Raw genomic sequence first — 16,918 nt, 5'->3', positions numbered from 1 at the left:
TGGGACCAGCTAAATCCTGCTCAAAATCCATGCAGATTTACCTTTGTAAACTATGCTTGGAAGAGATGTGTAACTGTCAAAGGATCTGCCTGGCCATGTATAGGGATGGGATTATGCAGATATGTTTTTGCTTGTTGCTAAAGGTTCACAAGGCTCTCATGAGACTAAAGTATAAAGAAAACCATTGATGTACCAGCACAAAAATCAAAGAATAGTCCAATAACAATCACAACAAGGAGAAGCAACTACAATAGGCAGAGTAACTAAAGAGAACAATTGTAAACCTTGTTACTGAACAGAGAGACTGAAGGATGAGTGAAAATAATGGTTTCCAGGGAATATAGGAATATTGATGTGAGTAGGAAACAGCTCCTGCCAGGATTTGTCACCAATTACATTTTCTCTCTGCTGTAAGGGAGAACCCTATTGCTCTATTTAATTATTCAGAGCTATGATATTGCTGTTCCCTAGTTTCTTCAGAAAGGGCTCAGAAAAAAACTTCAACCTTTCTAGAATACCTATGTATGCAGTAAATTAAACAAGCTGTTACCTCTTGATATGATTTGAGAGATGTTGTCAAAGAAATTCTTTTTATTCAGATTTTCATTTTAATTAGGTAGCAAAAAAAAAGACAACCAGCTCTTTTGACCATATATTGACCACATATATCAGTAATATCGTACATTTGGTGACAACAGCTGCAGAATTTTGTGTCCTCTCTAAGTCTACTTTACTTTATATGCCAAATAGCATCATATGGCCAAGCAAGCACATTCAAAGCATGTCATCATTTAATAAGTTTTCTTGAAATTCTTTGTCATATGGCTTCTTATGGAGTTTATCACCTTTGATGGGAATAATTCAAGCATGTATAGCTCAGAACTGCCCCCTAAAAATATTCCAGTGGTTCAAAGAATAAAAACATCACAGAATCAGTTAGGCTGGAAAATACCTCTAACGTTGAGTCCCACCTTTGACTGAGCACCACCTTGTCAACCAAGTGCCACATCCAGTGTTTCCTTAAACACCTCCAGGGATGGTGACTCTACCACCTCCCTGTGCTCTCATTCCTATGCCTAATCACCCTTTCTGTGAAGAAATTCCTCCTAATGTCTAACCTGAATCTCCCCAGCTGCAGCTTGAGGCTATAAAAAGGAATGTGGGAGAATCAATTTTTAAAACAGGAAAAACACCTGCTGTATGGTTTTTAGGCACTGAAAGATTCGTATAATGGGTGTAAATGACAAAGGAAATGCTTAGCAACCAAGAAAGCCAGAATTCAAACAGAATAACAGTAATGGGAATATCTAGACAAAAACAAATGTGAGAAGTATTAAAAAATTTCCATGAATTGGTTAATTGGAAAATACTGAATTACTGAAGAAAAATTACTAAATTAAAAAGCTAGGGAAAATTAATCATTGTGTAACAATACTGCGTGAGATGCAGTTAAGCCTATGTGAAATAAGAAAGCATCCAATCACTTCTCTTATTTTTACTGTTGGTATTTGAGAGATGTTTTCTCTGAAGGTTAGCAAATTGTAGCTATGTGTTAAAAGAAAATTTCACAATTCTCCTCATGAAAGCGACAAGAATGGACAAGTACTATTTTATAAAATATTTACAATGCAGCTCACATGATATCAGGGCACTGAAAGACTGACAATAATCAAGAATGTGCAATGAAAACGTGAATAGTGAAATTCAGAGGAGCTGTACTTTGCAGCACTCTTCCTCTCAAAGAACCTCCCTTTGAAGTTGATCAGTACTCTTCTCCTCAGAGGAGTTTGGGATGCTGTTGTTGGCACCCACATCACAAGTGATGAAAAATCTTTGCTTAAATGGCCATCAGTATTTGTGTCGAATTCTTAATCTTTGCCTTTGATAGTGTTCAACAGTGGTCCATAGCAAGAACATAGAAGTTCGTTCAGATTTCCCTCAAGGAATGTGAAATATCTGAACTCCATGAGGCTGTAATGAGATGGAAAATGTCTGCAAGTTTCAGTGGTTTTAGGCCATGAATCATATGTGGTGCCATGGTTCAGGTAGAAGTATACTTTTCCTTTGTCATAAATAGGAGACATGCCTTTTCTCTGTTGTATTTGCTTTCTCTCCAATGCATGTTCTACTTTCTGTGGTACTGTCAAAAAGATTATGATATAATATTGTAGGAGAGTAAGTAATTCACTCATCTGGGATATGGAAATCCTGTTAATTTTAGAAGGTGCATTTAATAAAATTGCATCATTGGCAGAGACTTTCATATTATACTGTGTTGATCAGAGAAAATCTCTTTGCGTTAGGTTCCAAGCCAGAAATTGATTTCCAAAGGAGCTGAATGCTTAGGTTGCTTAGATATTTTGAAAATCCCACTAGGTCTCTGTTTGCAGCTTTTTGGCACATAAATACCCTTGAAAATCTGGCTTAAGAGTTATAACAGTAACACAAAGGAATAAAAACTCGTTATTCAAGCCAGAAGTATTTTACTGGCACTGAGCATATTGATGTTACACTGGGGGAAATTATATTTACATGTTTTAGGGCACTGAATTAATTATAACATAAAATAAAACTTTGTTTAACATATGTAAAGAATCTGTTCTCCAATACATTATTCCTTGTAGGGATTGAGATAAAGTGTTTTATCAAGTCTAGGAAAGCTATAAACAGGGAAGTGACCAATGTAAACAGGGAAGTGACCAATATTCAATGGTTGATTAGTAGTCTGGAAAAAAGACATGGAACAACCAAAAACAGATTGCTCAGCCTTAATTCCAGATCCATTCCTATTTTTTTTTTTTTTTTTTTTTTTTGCTTCCTTGCTGCTATTCTTTTGCTTAAGCCTCTTGAAGTCAGCTTGTCCATTTTTCAGGTCCTATGAAAATATCTCGTATAATTTCAAAATAACCTTCAAATGATTTATTTTGACAATTTTGATGTTATAAATCCAAAAGAGGAATAGATATTTTGGCTTCTGGGTTATCCCTAGGCAAGGGAAGAAATTAATCCAATCTAATCTATATACTGCACTATGTATATATTTTTTCATGGCCTCAGGAAGACCCCAGAGCTGAAAGCTCTATATTAATTTTTAGATGGTTAGTTTCTATTTGGATGAAAAATATTTCTTTATATCTGCAATAATACTGTTGAAGCCGCAAGAGCTATAGGGCTCAGAAGATGTCTGCAATACTTTTACAATTTAATTTTAAACTCATGGCCATAATTGCAGGAAGCGGGTTTTTACTAATTTTCCTGAAATTCAACTTGTATATCCACCTGTGATAAAAGAACTGAAAATATAATTGATGGATCTGACTTAGGAATTTTCCACCTTGCTTGCCCATGAGAACATGAGCAATGAGAACTGTAACATAACATTTCTGATGTGTTGTGAAGGACTGGTACAATCCAAATTCTCTGCTACGTTAAAAATAAAAATCCAGCTTGACATGGGAGTAGGGGTATTCACCACTGAAGTAGGTTTGTGCTGAAGTAGATGCAGAGGCTGTAAACTGGTTCATTGTGCTCACCTTGCTCTAATAGAAATCCAGGGAGATACAGAACTGCATCCAATGTGACACTGGCAAAAGCTTTGGTGTAGTTCTGCAATGAGCAGTACTCTCTCCTCCAGAGGAGGAATGTAAATGGCCTCCATACTGTCCTCTGTAGCTGTTTGGAGGTCACTGGGTGCTTAAATGCAAAAAGGTGGAACTGAGCCATTCAATCAGCTGAAGACCTGGTTAAAATGTTGAGATGATTTGGCTGATCAATTTTATCTGGATAATCTTTGTAGGCAATGGCTGTTTTAAGGAATGAAATAATTTTTGCACCTGTCTGGAGTATTTCTATTGAAGAAGTCCCAGCTGGCAGAGAGCCAGTGATGTTTCTGCTTGTGTAGCACCTGGTTTTGATTTCAGAGGGGAAACAAGAAAATTACTTCAATGGGTGGTGACATTAAATACAGCTGTTGCCTGGCAGAAAGCATGTTAGCTCTATTTTACCCAAGTGAGAGCATTTCTACCTTGCATCATGGATAGGTTCAAAGCTCCAGCTGTCATCTCCCAGAGAAAGAGACAGAAAGGGTTGCATTCCCCAAAACTTCCCTGCAGTTATGAAATAAAGTTCAGTAACTTTGTCATTTTTATTATGCAGAGGAAGATGGGGCTGACCAGAAGGATGTTTTTGATGGAACTGGGAAGAAGAAAAGGTTTCAGAGTAGAAAATGAGCTAAGGTAGGAAAATATTTATATGTTTTGAAATAACATGTAGTAATGCTGTTTGAAGCATTTTAATTCAATATAGTAAATACAAGTGACTGATTGAAGTTTTTGCCTAAGTTTTTGGTAGTTATACTTGACTTTTTCCATTATAAATATGTTTCAAGGGTTCAGTGGGTGTTCCTATTATGTGGTTTATTTCAATTATCTTCTGGACAGAGAGCAGAGAAAGGACAAAACTTAGCAAAATTTCTAATTTTTCACTTTTAAAATGTGCATTTCTAATTTATCTTAGATCTGTCAATTTTCATGGGTCTGCATATAAATTGTGTCTTTAGCTCATCTGAATCACTCGTTGTTTATTTCCTCTTTGAAGTCAGGTTAAGATTAAGCTAAATTTAGTGGCCAATTTTGAAAACGAAAAGAGTTAAATGTACAGGAATGGAAATGTGATGGGTTGAGGGGGACATTTGTCTACATCATCTCTGGTATTATAGTATTTAACTTTTTTACCCTAATGTGAGTCTCAAAGTTATGGCTTCTGCTTTGGTACAATCTGGAAGAGCACTGGAGAAAAATCTTAGGTGTAAAATACCACAGATGTGGCGTTTGAGAGTGGAAACACACTCCAGATTCAGGTTTGTCTGGTTTCAGCAAACCAGCTCATTCAGAGGGAAGCCTTCCTCCAAACAGGGCTTTACGTAAGTGCTGGTTATGTCATTATGCAGTTTTCCAAAAGCTGCATCATTATATAGGTTCTCTGAAAAGCTGGAGGAAAGCCAAGCATTGATCTCGTCTCTGGATCTGTCTCTGGAGTGTACAACCCTACAAAAGTGTATTTCTACAGATTTCTTTTCAATCCCATCAACTTTGAAAGTCTGAGGAAGAAGGGAGGGTAAAATAATTTATAAAGCAAGATTAAAGCAGGTATTGAACAGAAGTAAGCAATTAGGATCTGATACAAAATTAATTGAGTTCTTGGGGAAAAAAGAAATAAAGAGTGCTGTTCTGGATCCTACGTTAATAATCTGTAGAGTAAATGCTTTATCTGGGCTTCTATGACACATGGGTATTTATTGCCAGTATTTTAGACTTTCCGTAAGTTTTATGAGGCAGGTGTTATGTTTAATTTCAGCTTAGCTGCTACTGGATAAAACAAAACTATTTAACTGTTGATTTTTGCTTTTGAAAATGACAGAGGAAACGTTAAATTTGTTATGTTCTGTGCCAAGAAAATAGCACAGCTGTACAGGTATGAGAGGAAACTGGAGCACAGCAGCTAAACTGCTGCTGTGTGCATAGTTATGGCAAAGTTCCCAGCTCTGCAGCTTGCTACAAATACATGACATATGAATATTTTATATGAAGTGAAATAAACCACAGGAAACAGAAGTTCTATGTCTCTAACTGTTTGGGTTTTTTTAACTTGGGTATAAAGATGTGACAGTTTAATTAAAGTAGGACCTAGCAGGGTTAAATAATAATAAACTCAACAGTGTTTCATGGGGATTCACTTAATATGTGTTTGTAATCTTTTAGAAAAAAATAAATTGGGATTTATTCTTTTTCAATGGACTCTGCTCTACAAGTTCTGCCATATGGAGAGAAAAAAATTGTGCTATAGCATGACACACATTTCTGAAGTACAGTCCTTTCAGTACCTTTCTTGTAGTTCCAAAATACAGTATGTATTTTGCATTGGAGAGTTATTTGATAACAATTTTCTATGGAACAATTCCAGTATTTGTCATTGTGATTTCATGACTTAATGAAATTGGTGATCACTCATTTGAATAAGGATCACAGAGATATGCCAAGGGATTTTCTTGGTTTTCTGGAAGGTAATTTGCTTTGAAGTGTGCAGTCTGCCTTTAACAGCAGGAACATGTTTTGAAGTCCATGCTAACCAGTGATTGCCACCAGTGGTGGTGTCCTCTCTGCTTTGACAGGCTGATGGCTCCACTTCTCCAGCTCTTGCACAGGGCTTGCAGAGCAATCTGTCAGGTCCTTCATTGGAAATTTACTGTATATGGCTGTCACCATCACAGGCTACCAGAAAGTCACAGACTTTCAAATGGATTTGGCTGCTATTAAGACAATTTATGTTCCAGCTCTAGCTTCCTTTTGTAAAAATAGTGTCAAATAGTGACACTGCCTGTCTGTGCCTTACCTGCAAGGAGTTTAGGAATCTGTTGCCTGATAGAAATGAATATTATCTAGATACTTAATTCTACAAGTTGATGGAAATTAAGAATTTTCTTCTTTCTCTCATGTTTTGTTGTGGGGGTGACAGCATCCTTGTGGGATGCATAGGGAGCAGGAGCACTCAGAATCATTCAAAATTTCCTACCAAATCTGTATTTTTTCCAAACTTGCTGAGAAACATCAGCAGGCCAGACAGAAACTTACAGATCATCCTAAGTATGCAGGTAATCTTTTCTTGAAACACAGCTTTGTCCCTGTCCATTATTTTTCTGTGATGTGTACAGAAGTGTCTCTTTTTAAAAGGATCGCCTTTTAATCAGGTGATCCTTTCTAATGTTGTTCTTGTACAACAACTGACATTTACTGCAATAGCATTTTGGGCTATTGTATTTTTAGGCAATGTACACCATATAATGTATTGAATAACAATTCAAGCTGTAAATTTTGTATTCACTAAACCATCAGTTTTGTTATACTGGCTTAGCAGCAAGGAAATGGTCTTTATATGGAGCATGTAGTTCATAAGATTTAATTCATGAATATTTGGCAATGCCATGTGTAATAAACGGCTTCATACAAGTACAGAAAACTTAAGTATCCTAATAGATATTACTAGCTGGAAAGTTTTAAATAATTATTGTTAACTGACTTCTTAATGTTGCAAAGCTTTAACTCGTGGATGAGGAATATTGGGAAGAGACTGTCAGGTGTTGTCAAGCAGCTTTTTAATTATAGTACTGCTTGTGTAAGCAAAATATTTTGAGAATTGCAAAGAATGTGTATTAGGTTAGTGTCTATGGAAGGTAAATGATCCTTCAAGAAAGAAAATGCTGCACTTACAGGAGCTATCAGACTACAGTCTTTCCTCAAGGCAGAGTCAGTGACTAGAATAAATATATGGTGATATGAAAACTCCAGTGCTCCCACATCCTAAAGTACAATATACACTACAATTGTCAGGAAGTGTATGGTAAGTAAATACAGAAATAACAGCTTTGTATCTGTGTACAGTTGGATTCAGTGAAAAAAAAAGAAAACTTTTTGTATACTTCTTGACAGTGATTCTGTCACTCATATTGTGGCTGAGAACAACTCTTACCTGGAGGTGCTGGACTGGCTGAAGCGACAGGCTGTGGGTGACAGCTCTAGGTTTGAGCTACTGGACATCTCCTGGTTCACAGCCTGCATGGAGGCAGGAAGACCAGTTGATTCAGAAGTGAAGTATCGTCTCATGGTAAGATAGATCCTGCAGTGTGAATGCAGTGATAGCCAGAATGAATGGCTGTGATTTTATTTATTTTTTTAAATGAATATAGATATAATTGTGTTGTGTTATTATTTTTTTTTCTGTGAAATTTATGAGTAATTCACACAGATTCAATAGAGTAGAAACACCTCCTTTGCCTTCTTTATCAGTGTCTGGTAATGCTGAGTTACTGTTTCATCACAGGGTACAAACTGGCACATAGAGAATTACAGAATGTTTTGGGCTGGAAGGGACCTTAGAGATAATCCAGCTCCCACTTCCTTGCCATGGACAGGAATACCTTCCACTAGGTCAGGTTGCTCAAACTCCCATTCAACCTGGCCTTGAACACTTCCAGGCCAGCCACAGCTTCTCTGGACAACCTGTTCATGTGCCTCAACACCCTCACAGAAAAGAATTTCTTCTGTATATCTGATTCAAATTTCTCCTCTGCCAGTGTAAAGCCGTTACACCCTGTCTTGTCACTGTCCCTTGGTAAGAAGTTCTCTCTCCAGCTCTCTAGCAGCCCCTTAAATTACTGGAAGGCTGCTGTTAGGTCTTCCTGGAGCCTTAAGGGGCTGAACAGCCCCAGCTCCTCTGCAATATCCATTAGTGAGGCACTTGTTGCTGTTCTGGTGCTTGTGGTATTTGCTCAAATACATCAATATCATGGTAAATATCCCAGGGAAAGGAGGGCACTTCAATGTGCTGTTGATGGCATTCTTGGCCTCCTCAAAACAATGCAAAAATATTACAACTTTTGCTGTTGGAGGGCGATCAGGCAACAGCTGGGCCCTTGAAGCACCTATGAAAAGAAGACTGATGTAGTCTGTGGACATGTGTTTACAGACTTGGCACCATCAAGTAATTGTGATAAGTTTCATTATACTCTGTTGTCTCTCAATGGAAGCTGTAAGTCAGAGGATATTGAAAATGGCAGGTTGATGATTTGATGCAGGGTGTTTGACCTTGAAGCAATGGATGATTATGTTTTCCTCTGATCTATATCTGATAAATTACCTGCTAGTTTCTCAGATTGGAGCGTAGTGAGGAGCAGTGGTACTCAATATCTTGGCACAGACTCTAGAGTGGTGGGGGTTTGGTGGGGATGCCAGGCGTGCTGTGCCCAGCTTGTGCCGCTGAGCCATGAAATAGGCCCAGCAGTGCAGCTGGAATGAAGCTGTCCCCTCCTTCTGCACCCGTCCGAGCCTCATGGTGAAGGGTTTCATGTGCACCAGCAAAGAAATTTATTCATTTGTGAAGAGAGCTACAAGTCTGATCTAAAGCTCTCTAAAGTAAAGCGAAGGATTCCTGCTGATTCCTGAGGGTCTGGATTAGGCTCTGTGTGACCACACTGGGACCAGGGTAGGATGTGCAGCATGTGCCCTCCTCTGAGGCGCAGAATGCCTGAATATTTAACAGCAACATTGCTCTGTTTGCTGCTTCATCATTTTGGTATTTAGATTATGAAGGGTGATGCATAAATACCATCCTTTCCCAAGAAAAAAACTGTAGCTGATTTTTTTTTTTCCCAGTCATATTGCATTTTCCTTGTCAGAAAATATTTTCCAGGTTTTTACATACAAGAATTACTGTTTAATAACAGTTTGGGTTGGGGGGAGGGGGAAGTGAATACACCAGATGGAGCTGTCGCTCTCAGGCTCAGCATGATTCCATGACAGAATGTGTGTTTATATTTGAAATCCTTCCAAGGATATATTTTTGCAATAAATTTATAACATTTTTCAGTGAATCTGCTGGAGGGAGAATAGACAAAGGAAATTAATACAAAAAGAAAAAAATAAATAAGGAAGTCTTGTAACTACTGCTTTATTTTGTTACAGGCCATAAAAATATAAATACAGGGAATGCAGAGAAGTTCTCTAAACAAGTAATGCATCAAAACCACAAACAAAATCCTGTGAGCCTTCCTGAGAGTTTCACATCAGCATTAAAAGTAAAACAAATTACCTTTTATGTGCATTCTTAATTTCGGCAATATGAACACACCTATAGATTCAGATAGCTCAGAAAATGTGATTTCATCATTTTTTTTTTCTTTTCAATGCTAGAAACACCTTTGTTTTTCTCCAAAATTCCTCCAATTTTCTTTTAAATCAATGAGAAGTTTTTTTAAGTCTATGAAACTGCCTTAGTTTTATATAAAATTCCTTTTGGAATATTGGTGTAGCATAAACTTCTGAATAAGGTATCAGCACTGTCAGGAGATCATAATTATACTGTGAGACTGGCTCTGCAAGTAAAAGCTTATGTTTTTATTGAAACATAAAGATTTCATGCTAATAAATGCAGAGCACAATAAGTAAGCCAGTGACAGCTATACTGGTATTTTTAAAGCTTATAAAACCAATCTTAATTATATAGTTGCTCTGAAGTAAAAAACATTTTGTAAAGAAAACAAGGAGAAAAGAAGAATTCTAGGAGTGTAGCAAATTTTGTAGATAATTTTATTGTTGCAGTGTCACCATGCTAATTCTTTTTTCTGCCTTGAGAAATGAGGAAAGATTGAAGTAAAGGTTAATTTTCTTTTTAAGTACTAGACCGAACTCATACATAATGTAATTTAATTGGAATTTCACTGAAGACAAATTTGGTTCGTTATGTCAGACTTGTAAAATGTGAAATGAAAGTGAATTAACAAACCTTGAACTCAAGCTAGATCATTAAGCTTTTGAAGTAAAAGGAATGGATTGCAGTGGGGGAATGTTTTGGGTGAAATCTTGTCGCCATGTAGTTTTGTGGTCAAATTTCCATTAATATCAATAGCAGCAAGATTTAATCTCTCAGCTCCTGCAGTAGCCTATTTGGAAGGTTATTCCTCATTCAGGACATTTGTTTTACTGCATTAGTAAAAAGAAATGCCCTTCTTCATGCAAAACAAGGGGAATAAAGTCAGAGTTACAGACCATTAGCTAACATCCTAATTACAATTGTCATTAAAGTACATCTTTCTGTGGTAGTGATGATCCAAGAGATGCTCTGATGTCAGTGATTTATAGAGAATGAAAGGTTGGTTGACCAGATTTAAGATGGACAGAATTATTATTGATTAATTCAGTCACACTTGACTTTTAGGGTTAGTAGCCATCATTTAGTTTAATTTTAATCTTTGGAAATATGGTAGCCAAATATCTGCTTTGAGAGGGAAGCAGAATATTTCTGTGGCCAAGGTCAGCCCTTGTGCAGAGACACCTTTCCTAGCACAAGCAGGAGGGTATCCTTGACAATAGCAGGACATGGACATTGATGGATACACACCGGCATCCCCACATGCCAGAAACTACTGATGCTTCCTGGGTTGTGGAAGAGAAATAGGCAGAGGGGAGGTGTTCAGAGAGGTAAAAAGAGAGGAAGAGATCCTTAAGGGTTGCTGCACACTCAGCAGCCTTAAGAATAGTGCTGTGATTGCATCTCTTCTGCCTTTTCCTCAGTCAGAACCCAGAAATTGTTAGCTAATTAGTTTTTGTTTGTTTGTTTTTGTTAGTTTGTTTTTTCCTAGAAAGGAAAAGAGATTTATTTATTTGAAGAAAGGATTTTTCTCCACATTAGGGAAAGAAAGTACCATCTTTTGATCTTTTGTCTTATCATGTGTCAGGAAACATATTTAACATTTTCTGGAGCATCTCGCTCTGTTTCATTGTGAAAGAGAGAGGCCATAAGTAATGGAAGAAATCCTTCATCCTGACAGTCTGAGTTTCTCAGGAAATAAAAATGAAACCTATAAACTGTCTGCCTTCTCTTCATAAAATTCTGGATATCAGAGGACTTTATTATTTGGTCAATGCTGCCAGGGTTTTAGAGAGCTGCTGGCTGCTTGTCTCTGTGCACTTCATTCACTGCTGCTTCATTTTCTCCCTGTTATTTCCCTGTGTCATTAAACTTCTTGGTGTGTTAAAAAATAATTTGACAAAGAGCAAAGTAGTCCCCCGCAATATTAATTCTGCAACCAAGTCTGTCTGCTTTACAAATTGATGCTAGTGGTAAAGGCTGTTTCCCCTGCTTATGCCATGTGGAAAATGTCAGTGTGAAAGAGTAGCAAGTGACATTCACTGCAGCCTGGATGTGGGGTAGAAACTCTGACTAGCTCTAGTGATTAAGTAGCCTACACATTTAGGTATTTTCCATTGGTTGCCCCTGTGCAGTGTACTGCAAATTCATTTAAATGTAGAGTTATCTAAAAAAAAAAAGGAATTTTTAATGCTTATATTTTTCCATTTTTCTCTTATCTTTAGTTGTTTTGTCCCAGTACTAGAAATTATTTTTGGTCTAATGAATTTCCAGGATTCCTTGTTCTACACTGTAATTGCTATTGATGGAAGTTTAGCTTTGTCCTGTAATCTGTACAAACAATTTTTTTCTCATCTAGTTTTCCCACCAAATATCAATTTGAGCAGTATCAATTCAGCTCATGTTCTGCTGCTGATAGATCATTTCTATAGTTCACATGCAGGCATTATAATAGTCCCTGCAAATCAGACTGTAGCAATCATTGTTTGCCAGATGTTTTTCCTGTTAATTTCTATCCAGAATTTCTTCTGTTCTTATATATAATCAAGGCCAGGTAACTAAATGCATCACTCTTACTGATTAAGGAAAATGCTCAAATATCTCGACTAAGGCCGGAATAGGATGTTTCTGTCCAGTCTATCACACTCTTAAATGCACAGATTTTCTGCATTAATTTTGCCCTCCTCCACAGTAGCAGCTGATGCTGCATGTAGGGCTCTTGTTCTTTTGTGTCTGTCCTAGAGAAGGTAACAGCTTGTTATGTATTCTGTTCAGTAACATTCTGTTTGTTCACAGTTTTTTGCAGCTGGCACTATCATTTCAAGCAGTATATTAGCACTAATCAATCATAGTTTATATGATTTAAAATCAATTTTAAAATATAATTCATGAATGTGTGCAGAAGTGGATGAGTTGTGTTGCTGTCCTGACTGAAACCCATTTTGGTTATTCCCAAGACTGGTCTTACACATAAAATTGCTTTCTTCTTTTCAGGGCATGCTATGAAAACCACCATATAATTCACTGCTCCTTCAGTTGTGCAAGCAAATACCTTTGTGTGTGTGAATACTGTTCTTGAACTACTTTGTATCAAATACAAAGGCAATGTAGCATGAAATGATAATTAGGGATGTGGTTATGAAGATACACACATGCTTGTAGGTTTGCTAGCCTTTGTGTGATTGGATACAGGGAAAAAAGGGCTTATCATTCCATTTTTGGTGTGAAAATTCTTTTATGTATTTTCATGACATTTTTTATTGTAATTGTTGAACTCTTTCCCTGTGGCTTTTGGATAGTGCAATGGAATAAGTTTTTGACACATCTGCCAAAAATTTTCAAGCAGAAGGACCAAGACCAAAAAATACAGGGAACTGTTAGAGGTACTTCATGTTCTGAAGTATTTCAGATTCGGCACATCAAAGAAAGTGAAAGAATTGAAGGACTGGATATATAAAGCAGCAGAAAACCAGTGTGAGTTTGCCTTTTTCTAGGTGCTTCCTAGTCAGGACATCCACATGTTGAGGACTTGTGCTCAGGATTCTCTATTGCCAGTGGGGATATGACTCTGAATCCTGCCTTTCAGGAGAATTCCTGTCTTTGAGGGATGGATTGCCCACAGACCTGTACGACCTTGATCTATTTTGCATGGAGCAAAATTAGGTGAAAAGTGAATGAGCATGGAGGCAGCCTGGAGATTGGGAAATGCCCATTCAAGTCTTGGCATTTGTCTCAGTTTCCCTGCTTTGGTGAACATGTCAAAATTATGTCTGGATTGGATCAGCATCTATGGGAATTGGCTAAGGGAGCAACCACATCACCAGCTGGCTGTTGAGTGAATAAAGGATGGTGATTACTCTTCTGTAGCTGTTTATAAATGTTTCCTTCACTCTAAAATGACTCCAAAATTAAACACTTAGCTGGATGAATTAAATCCAAAAGAAAAAGTTTTCTATAATTTTACCTGCAAGAGGGGAGAAAACTTGATTTCTAATTCATACAAAAATTTCCCCCCCCCCTACTGAATTTAGCTACAGACAGAAAAAGTCAATAGAACATTTCCCATTGTCTAATATCCCTAATCTTGTATTGAATAATCTAATGTTTTCTGTGAAAACTCTGTGTTTTAGAGCTTATCTGCTCTTAAAGTTTTGTAGTTTTTCAAACTTACTGCAGTAGTGAGAGTAGTAGAGACACACATCATTTAGAAAGACCATTTTTAAAAAAATGACAGTGCCATTGAAAACTCCCTGTAAGAACTTACTGCAGAAAAGCAAAAATCCCAGTAATCACCAGATAGACTGTACTGTCAGTCCAGCCAATGTGAAATCACCTGTTTTTCATAGCAGGATGACAGGAGCATTATTATTTTCTTGCCTGCTCTTCAAAGGTTTGTATTTTGGGCTCATGAAATGTACTTTTTTTTTTTATTTTTAAGCTATTTGCCATGTGTGTCACTAACTCTTCTTTTTTTTACCCTTGTTAGGAGCAATCTCAATCTCCTCCTCTGAATACACCTGCATTGGAAATGCCAGCATTTATTGGAACAAAAGTATCTCAGTATTCATGCCAGAGAAAGACAACTTTAAATAACTACAACAAGAAATTCACGGTAATATTTATTCTGTCTATAAAATAAAAGCTGGTATAATTAGAATAATTACTATAATACTTGCCTCAGTATTTTCTGTGGCACCCTCAGCAAATTCATGAGTAAACAGGCAGCATAATAACAATTTAAAAAGTTATAAATCTGCCATACTTAAATTAAAATTGAGTGCAAGCTTACTTGCATCCTCTAAGTGTTGCTGAAAGCTTAACACAGTGGATCTTTAAATACATTAACAGCTTGTAAACACATGAATTTTTAAAACAAATGATAGAATAACATTCCAAAAATGTCTTTTAGCCTTTCATCACAGTCTTATTTGACAAACTGGAAGAATGATAAACAAAGTTGGGTTTAGGTGAGTCCAAGGTTCTTCACAGTTGCTGTGCTGCCTTTTGGTTTGCCCAAGTTCAGTTCTTCAAAGTATGGTACTAAACTTCAGATTTTCACAACTGAGCAATTATGAAAACAGACTGCATATAATTACTTTAGCATCACAAAACCCCCTTTGAATTGTCTACTTAAATAGAAATCTTGGAGACTGTCATATATCCTAGTTAATGCCCATAACATTGCACATTTCAGAGGGTATGAAGGGTCTGAGTCCTTGCGTCTAAATTCCTCTGGAGTTCTTGTGCTTAATGGCTCCTCCTGGCTCTAAATACTCAGTGACCACTACTCAAAAGGAAACATTTCTCAGAGACTCTAATGTAGTGCAGTCTAAATATATCTGGCATAGTTACATGCATATGTTTCAACTATAACATCAAACACTTCCTCATTTTCCTAAAGCTTTATTATGTGTTTTGTTATTATTTATAATTTTCATGATTCTACTTGTGTGTTCCTGTAAATACATACAAATACTGCAAGAAAATATTATTTGTAAGATTCATATAAAAAGAATAGCAACAGATACCAGTTATTGGTGAATATAAACCCTTTGCCAGGTAAATACTAAAACGTTTGGGGTATTCAGAACTAAAGATAAACCTACAAGGAACTCAAACATGTCTTGATCTGGGAATGCACAGTTAAAAATTAAACAAACTAAAATTTGGCTTGTAGTTATGCTTTGAAATAATCAGAAATTACAGCAAATATATGCTACTGTTTATGGTAGCCAAGTAGGTTAAACTGTTTGCTTATTTACAAAAAGCCCCCTTTGAGCAACATGATGGGAATTGAGTTTTGACCCTGTTTTGAGCCTGAGGTTGGGCTAGAGACCTTCTTAGGTCCCTTCCAACCCCAGTGTTACCAGTATTCCCAAAACTGCTGCTTTTGAAATGGCTGCATTTCCCTACCTCCTGCTAGAAAAAAGGGCTGTGATTGCAACCATTTAACCTCTTGAAAGCAGCAGTTCTTTTTCACTGTTTATAAATATCAAATACAAGCTGCTGTAGGGGAAAATGTCACACCAAACATAGTACGACTGAAACATTATGTAAAATACCAAACTTCTTGGAGAAATAGGAAGTAAGTGTCTTAGTTCTACACTTCCTGAAAAGAGTAGAATGTGGAATCTGGCTCTTTGCTGAATTTTCTATATCACAACATTTTGTCAGACATTCTAAAGGTAAAGAATTAAAAGGAATGTGACGGATAATGGCAAAGGAAAATGTTTGCTCCCAGAAGGCACAAAGTTGTTGATTTAATTGTCATTAGCATTTAGACCACATTTTTAGAGTGGTTTCTGTTATACCTGTGTTTCACAGAGGCAGTCCCTAAATTACTTCCAGCTTTATCAATGCAGCAGTCTTAATGTCAAAGTACAGCTTGTATTTGTTGAGTGAATTTAGCTGAACACATTAGAAGTGGGGCAGTTTAATGATGGGAGTATGGAGATTCCCTTCTGTTACCCTATTTATTAAACATTTCTGGGTAGACACTGGGTTTTGTGGTGACAAAAGTGTCAGTTTTTCGTCTTCAACATATTTTGAGAGTAACTTCTCAGAGTTCATGCTGTGTTTTGTTTCTGGAGGTGGAACTGAGTAAGTTTATGAATCTGTCTAGAATCAGCATCTTGACAGCTGTAATGGAACTCCTCAGGGCTGTTGTCCTTATTCCTCACAGCCAAAGCTGGCAATGACAGCAGAAGGGTTGGGTGTTTATGGGCTGCCAGAACGGGCCCATGCCTTGGAGAACTGCCAGATAGTCTGCCTAATGTCACAGGAGCCTGATTTTTAGATTTGCTGTTGTTTTGTTGGCCTTGTATTAATCCTGTAATTCACATTCTCAAATAAAAGCATTCCAACAGATTTCTCAGTGCAGGCACTTAGCAAATGCACTGAAGCATTGGTGTAATTCACTTGTGCATGCTGTGAGCAGCCAACCATTAAATGACAGATTTTCCTTGGGTCAATACCATACATCCTGAAAATTGGGTCCAAACCATCTTGAGTTATGTGTTGATGGTAGCATTTTGTTATAACATGGGCCAGGCTTGTTCCCTTTTCTTGCATATTTTCTGTTTTCTTTGGTTAGCTTGTTTTCTGATCATGCCCATAACAGGGGTACAAACCTATTATTTGCTAATGCATCCTTCAATGAATTCCTGGATTCTTCCTTTTACTGGACTTTGCCTTGAGATGTTGTATCCAGTTCCCCTTT

General features: G+C 37.1%; 1 protein-coding gene across 1 annotated transcript in view; it reads left to right on the top strand.

Moving 5' to 3' along the window:
* The first annotated feature begins 4,032 nt into the window (after positions 1-4,032).
* Positions 4,033-16,918, top strand: part of DNTT (DNA nucleotidylexotransferase) — a 74,335-nt gene continuing 61,449 nt past the window's right edge. Inside the window, exons 1-3 of the mRNA XM_059477024.1 lie at positions 4,033-4,235; positions 7,485-7,659; positions 14,186-14,311. Of these exons, the coding sequence (XP_059333007.1) occupies positions 4,033-4,235; positions 7,485-7,659; positions 14,186-14,311 (504 nt within the window). The remainder of the gene's footprint in view (positions 4,236-7,484; positions 7,660-14,185; positions 14,312-16,918) is intronic.

The sequence above is a fragment of the Ammospiza nelsoni genome, chromosome 8 (assembly GCF_027579445.1).
Source record: "Ammospiza nelsoni isolate bAmmNel1 chromosome 8, bAmmNel1.pri, whole genome shotgun sequence".
NCBI classification, from domain to species: Eukaryota; Metazoa; Chordata; class Aves; order Passeriformes; family Passerellidae; genus Ammospiza; species Ammospiza nelsoni.
Note: the sequence above shows the minus strand (reverse complement) of the source record. Positions and strands in the feature narration are given on the sequence as shown.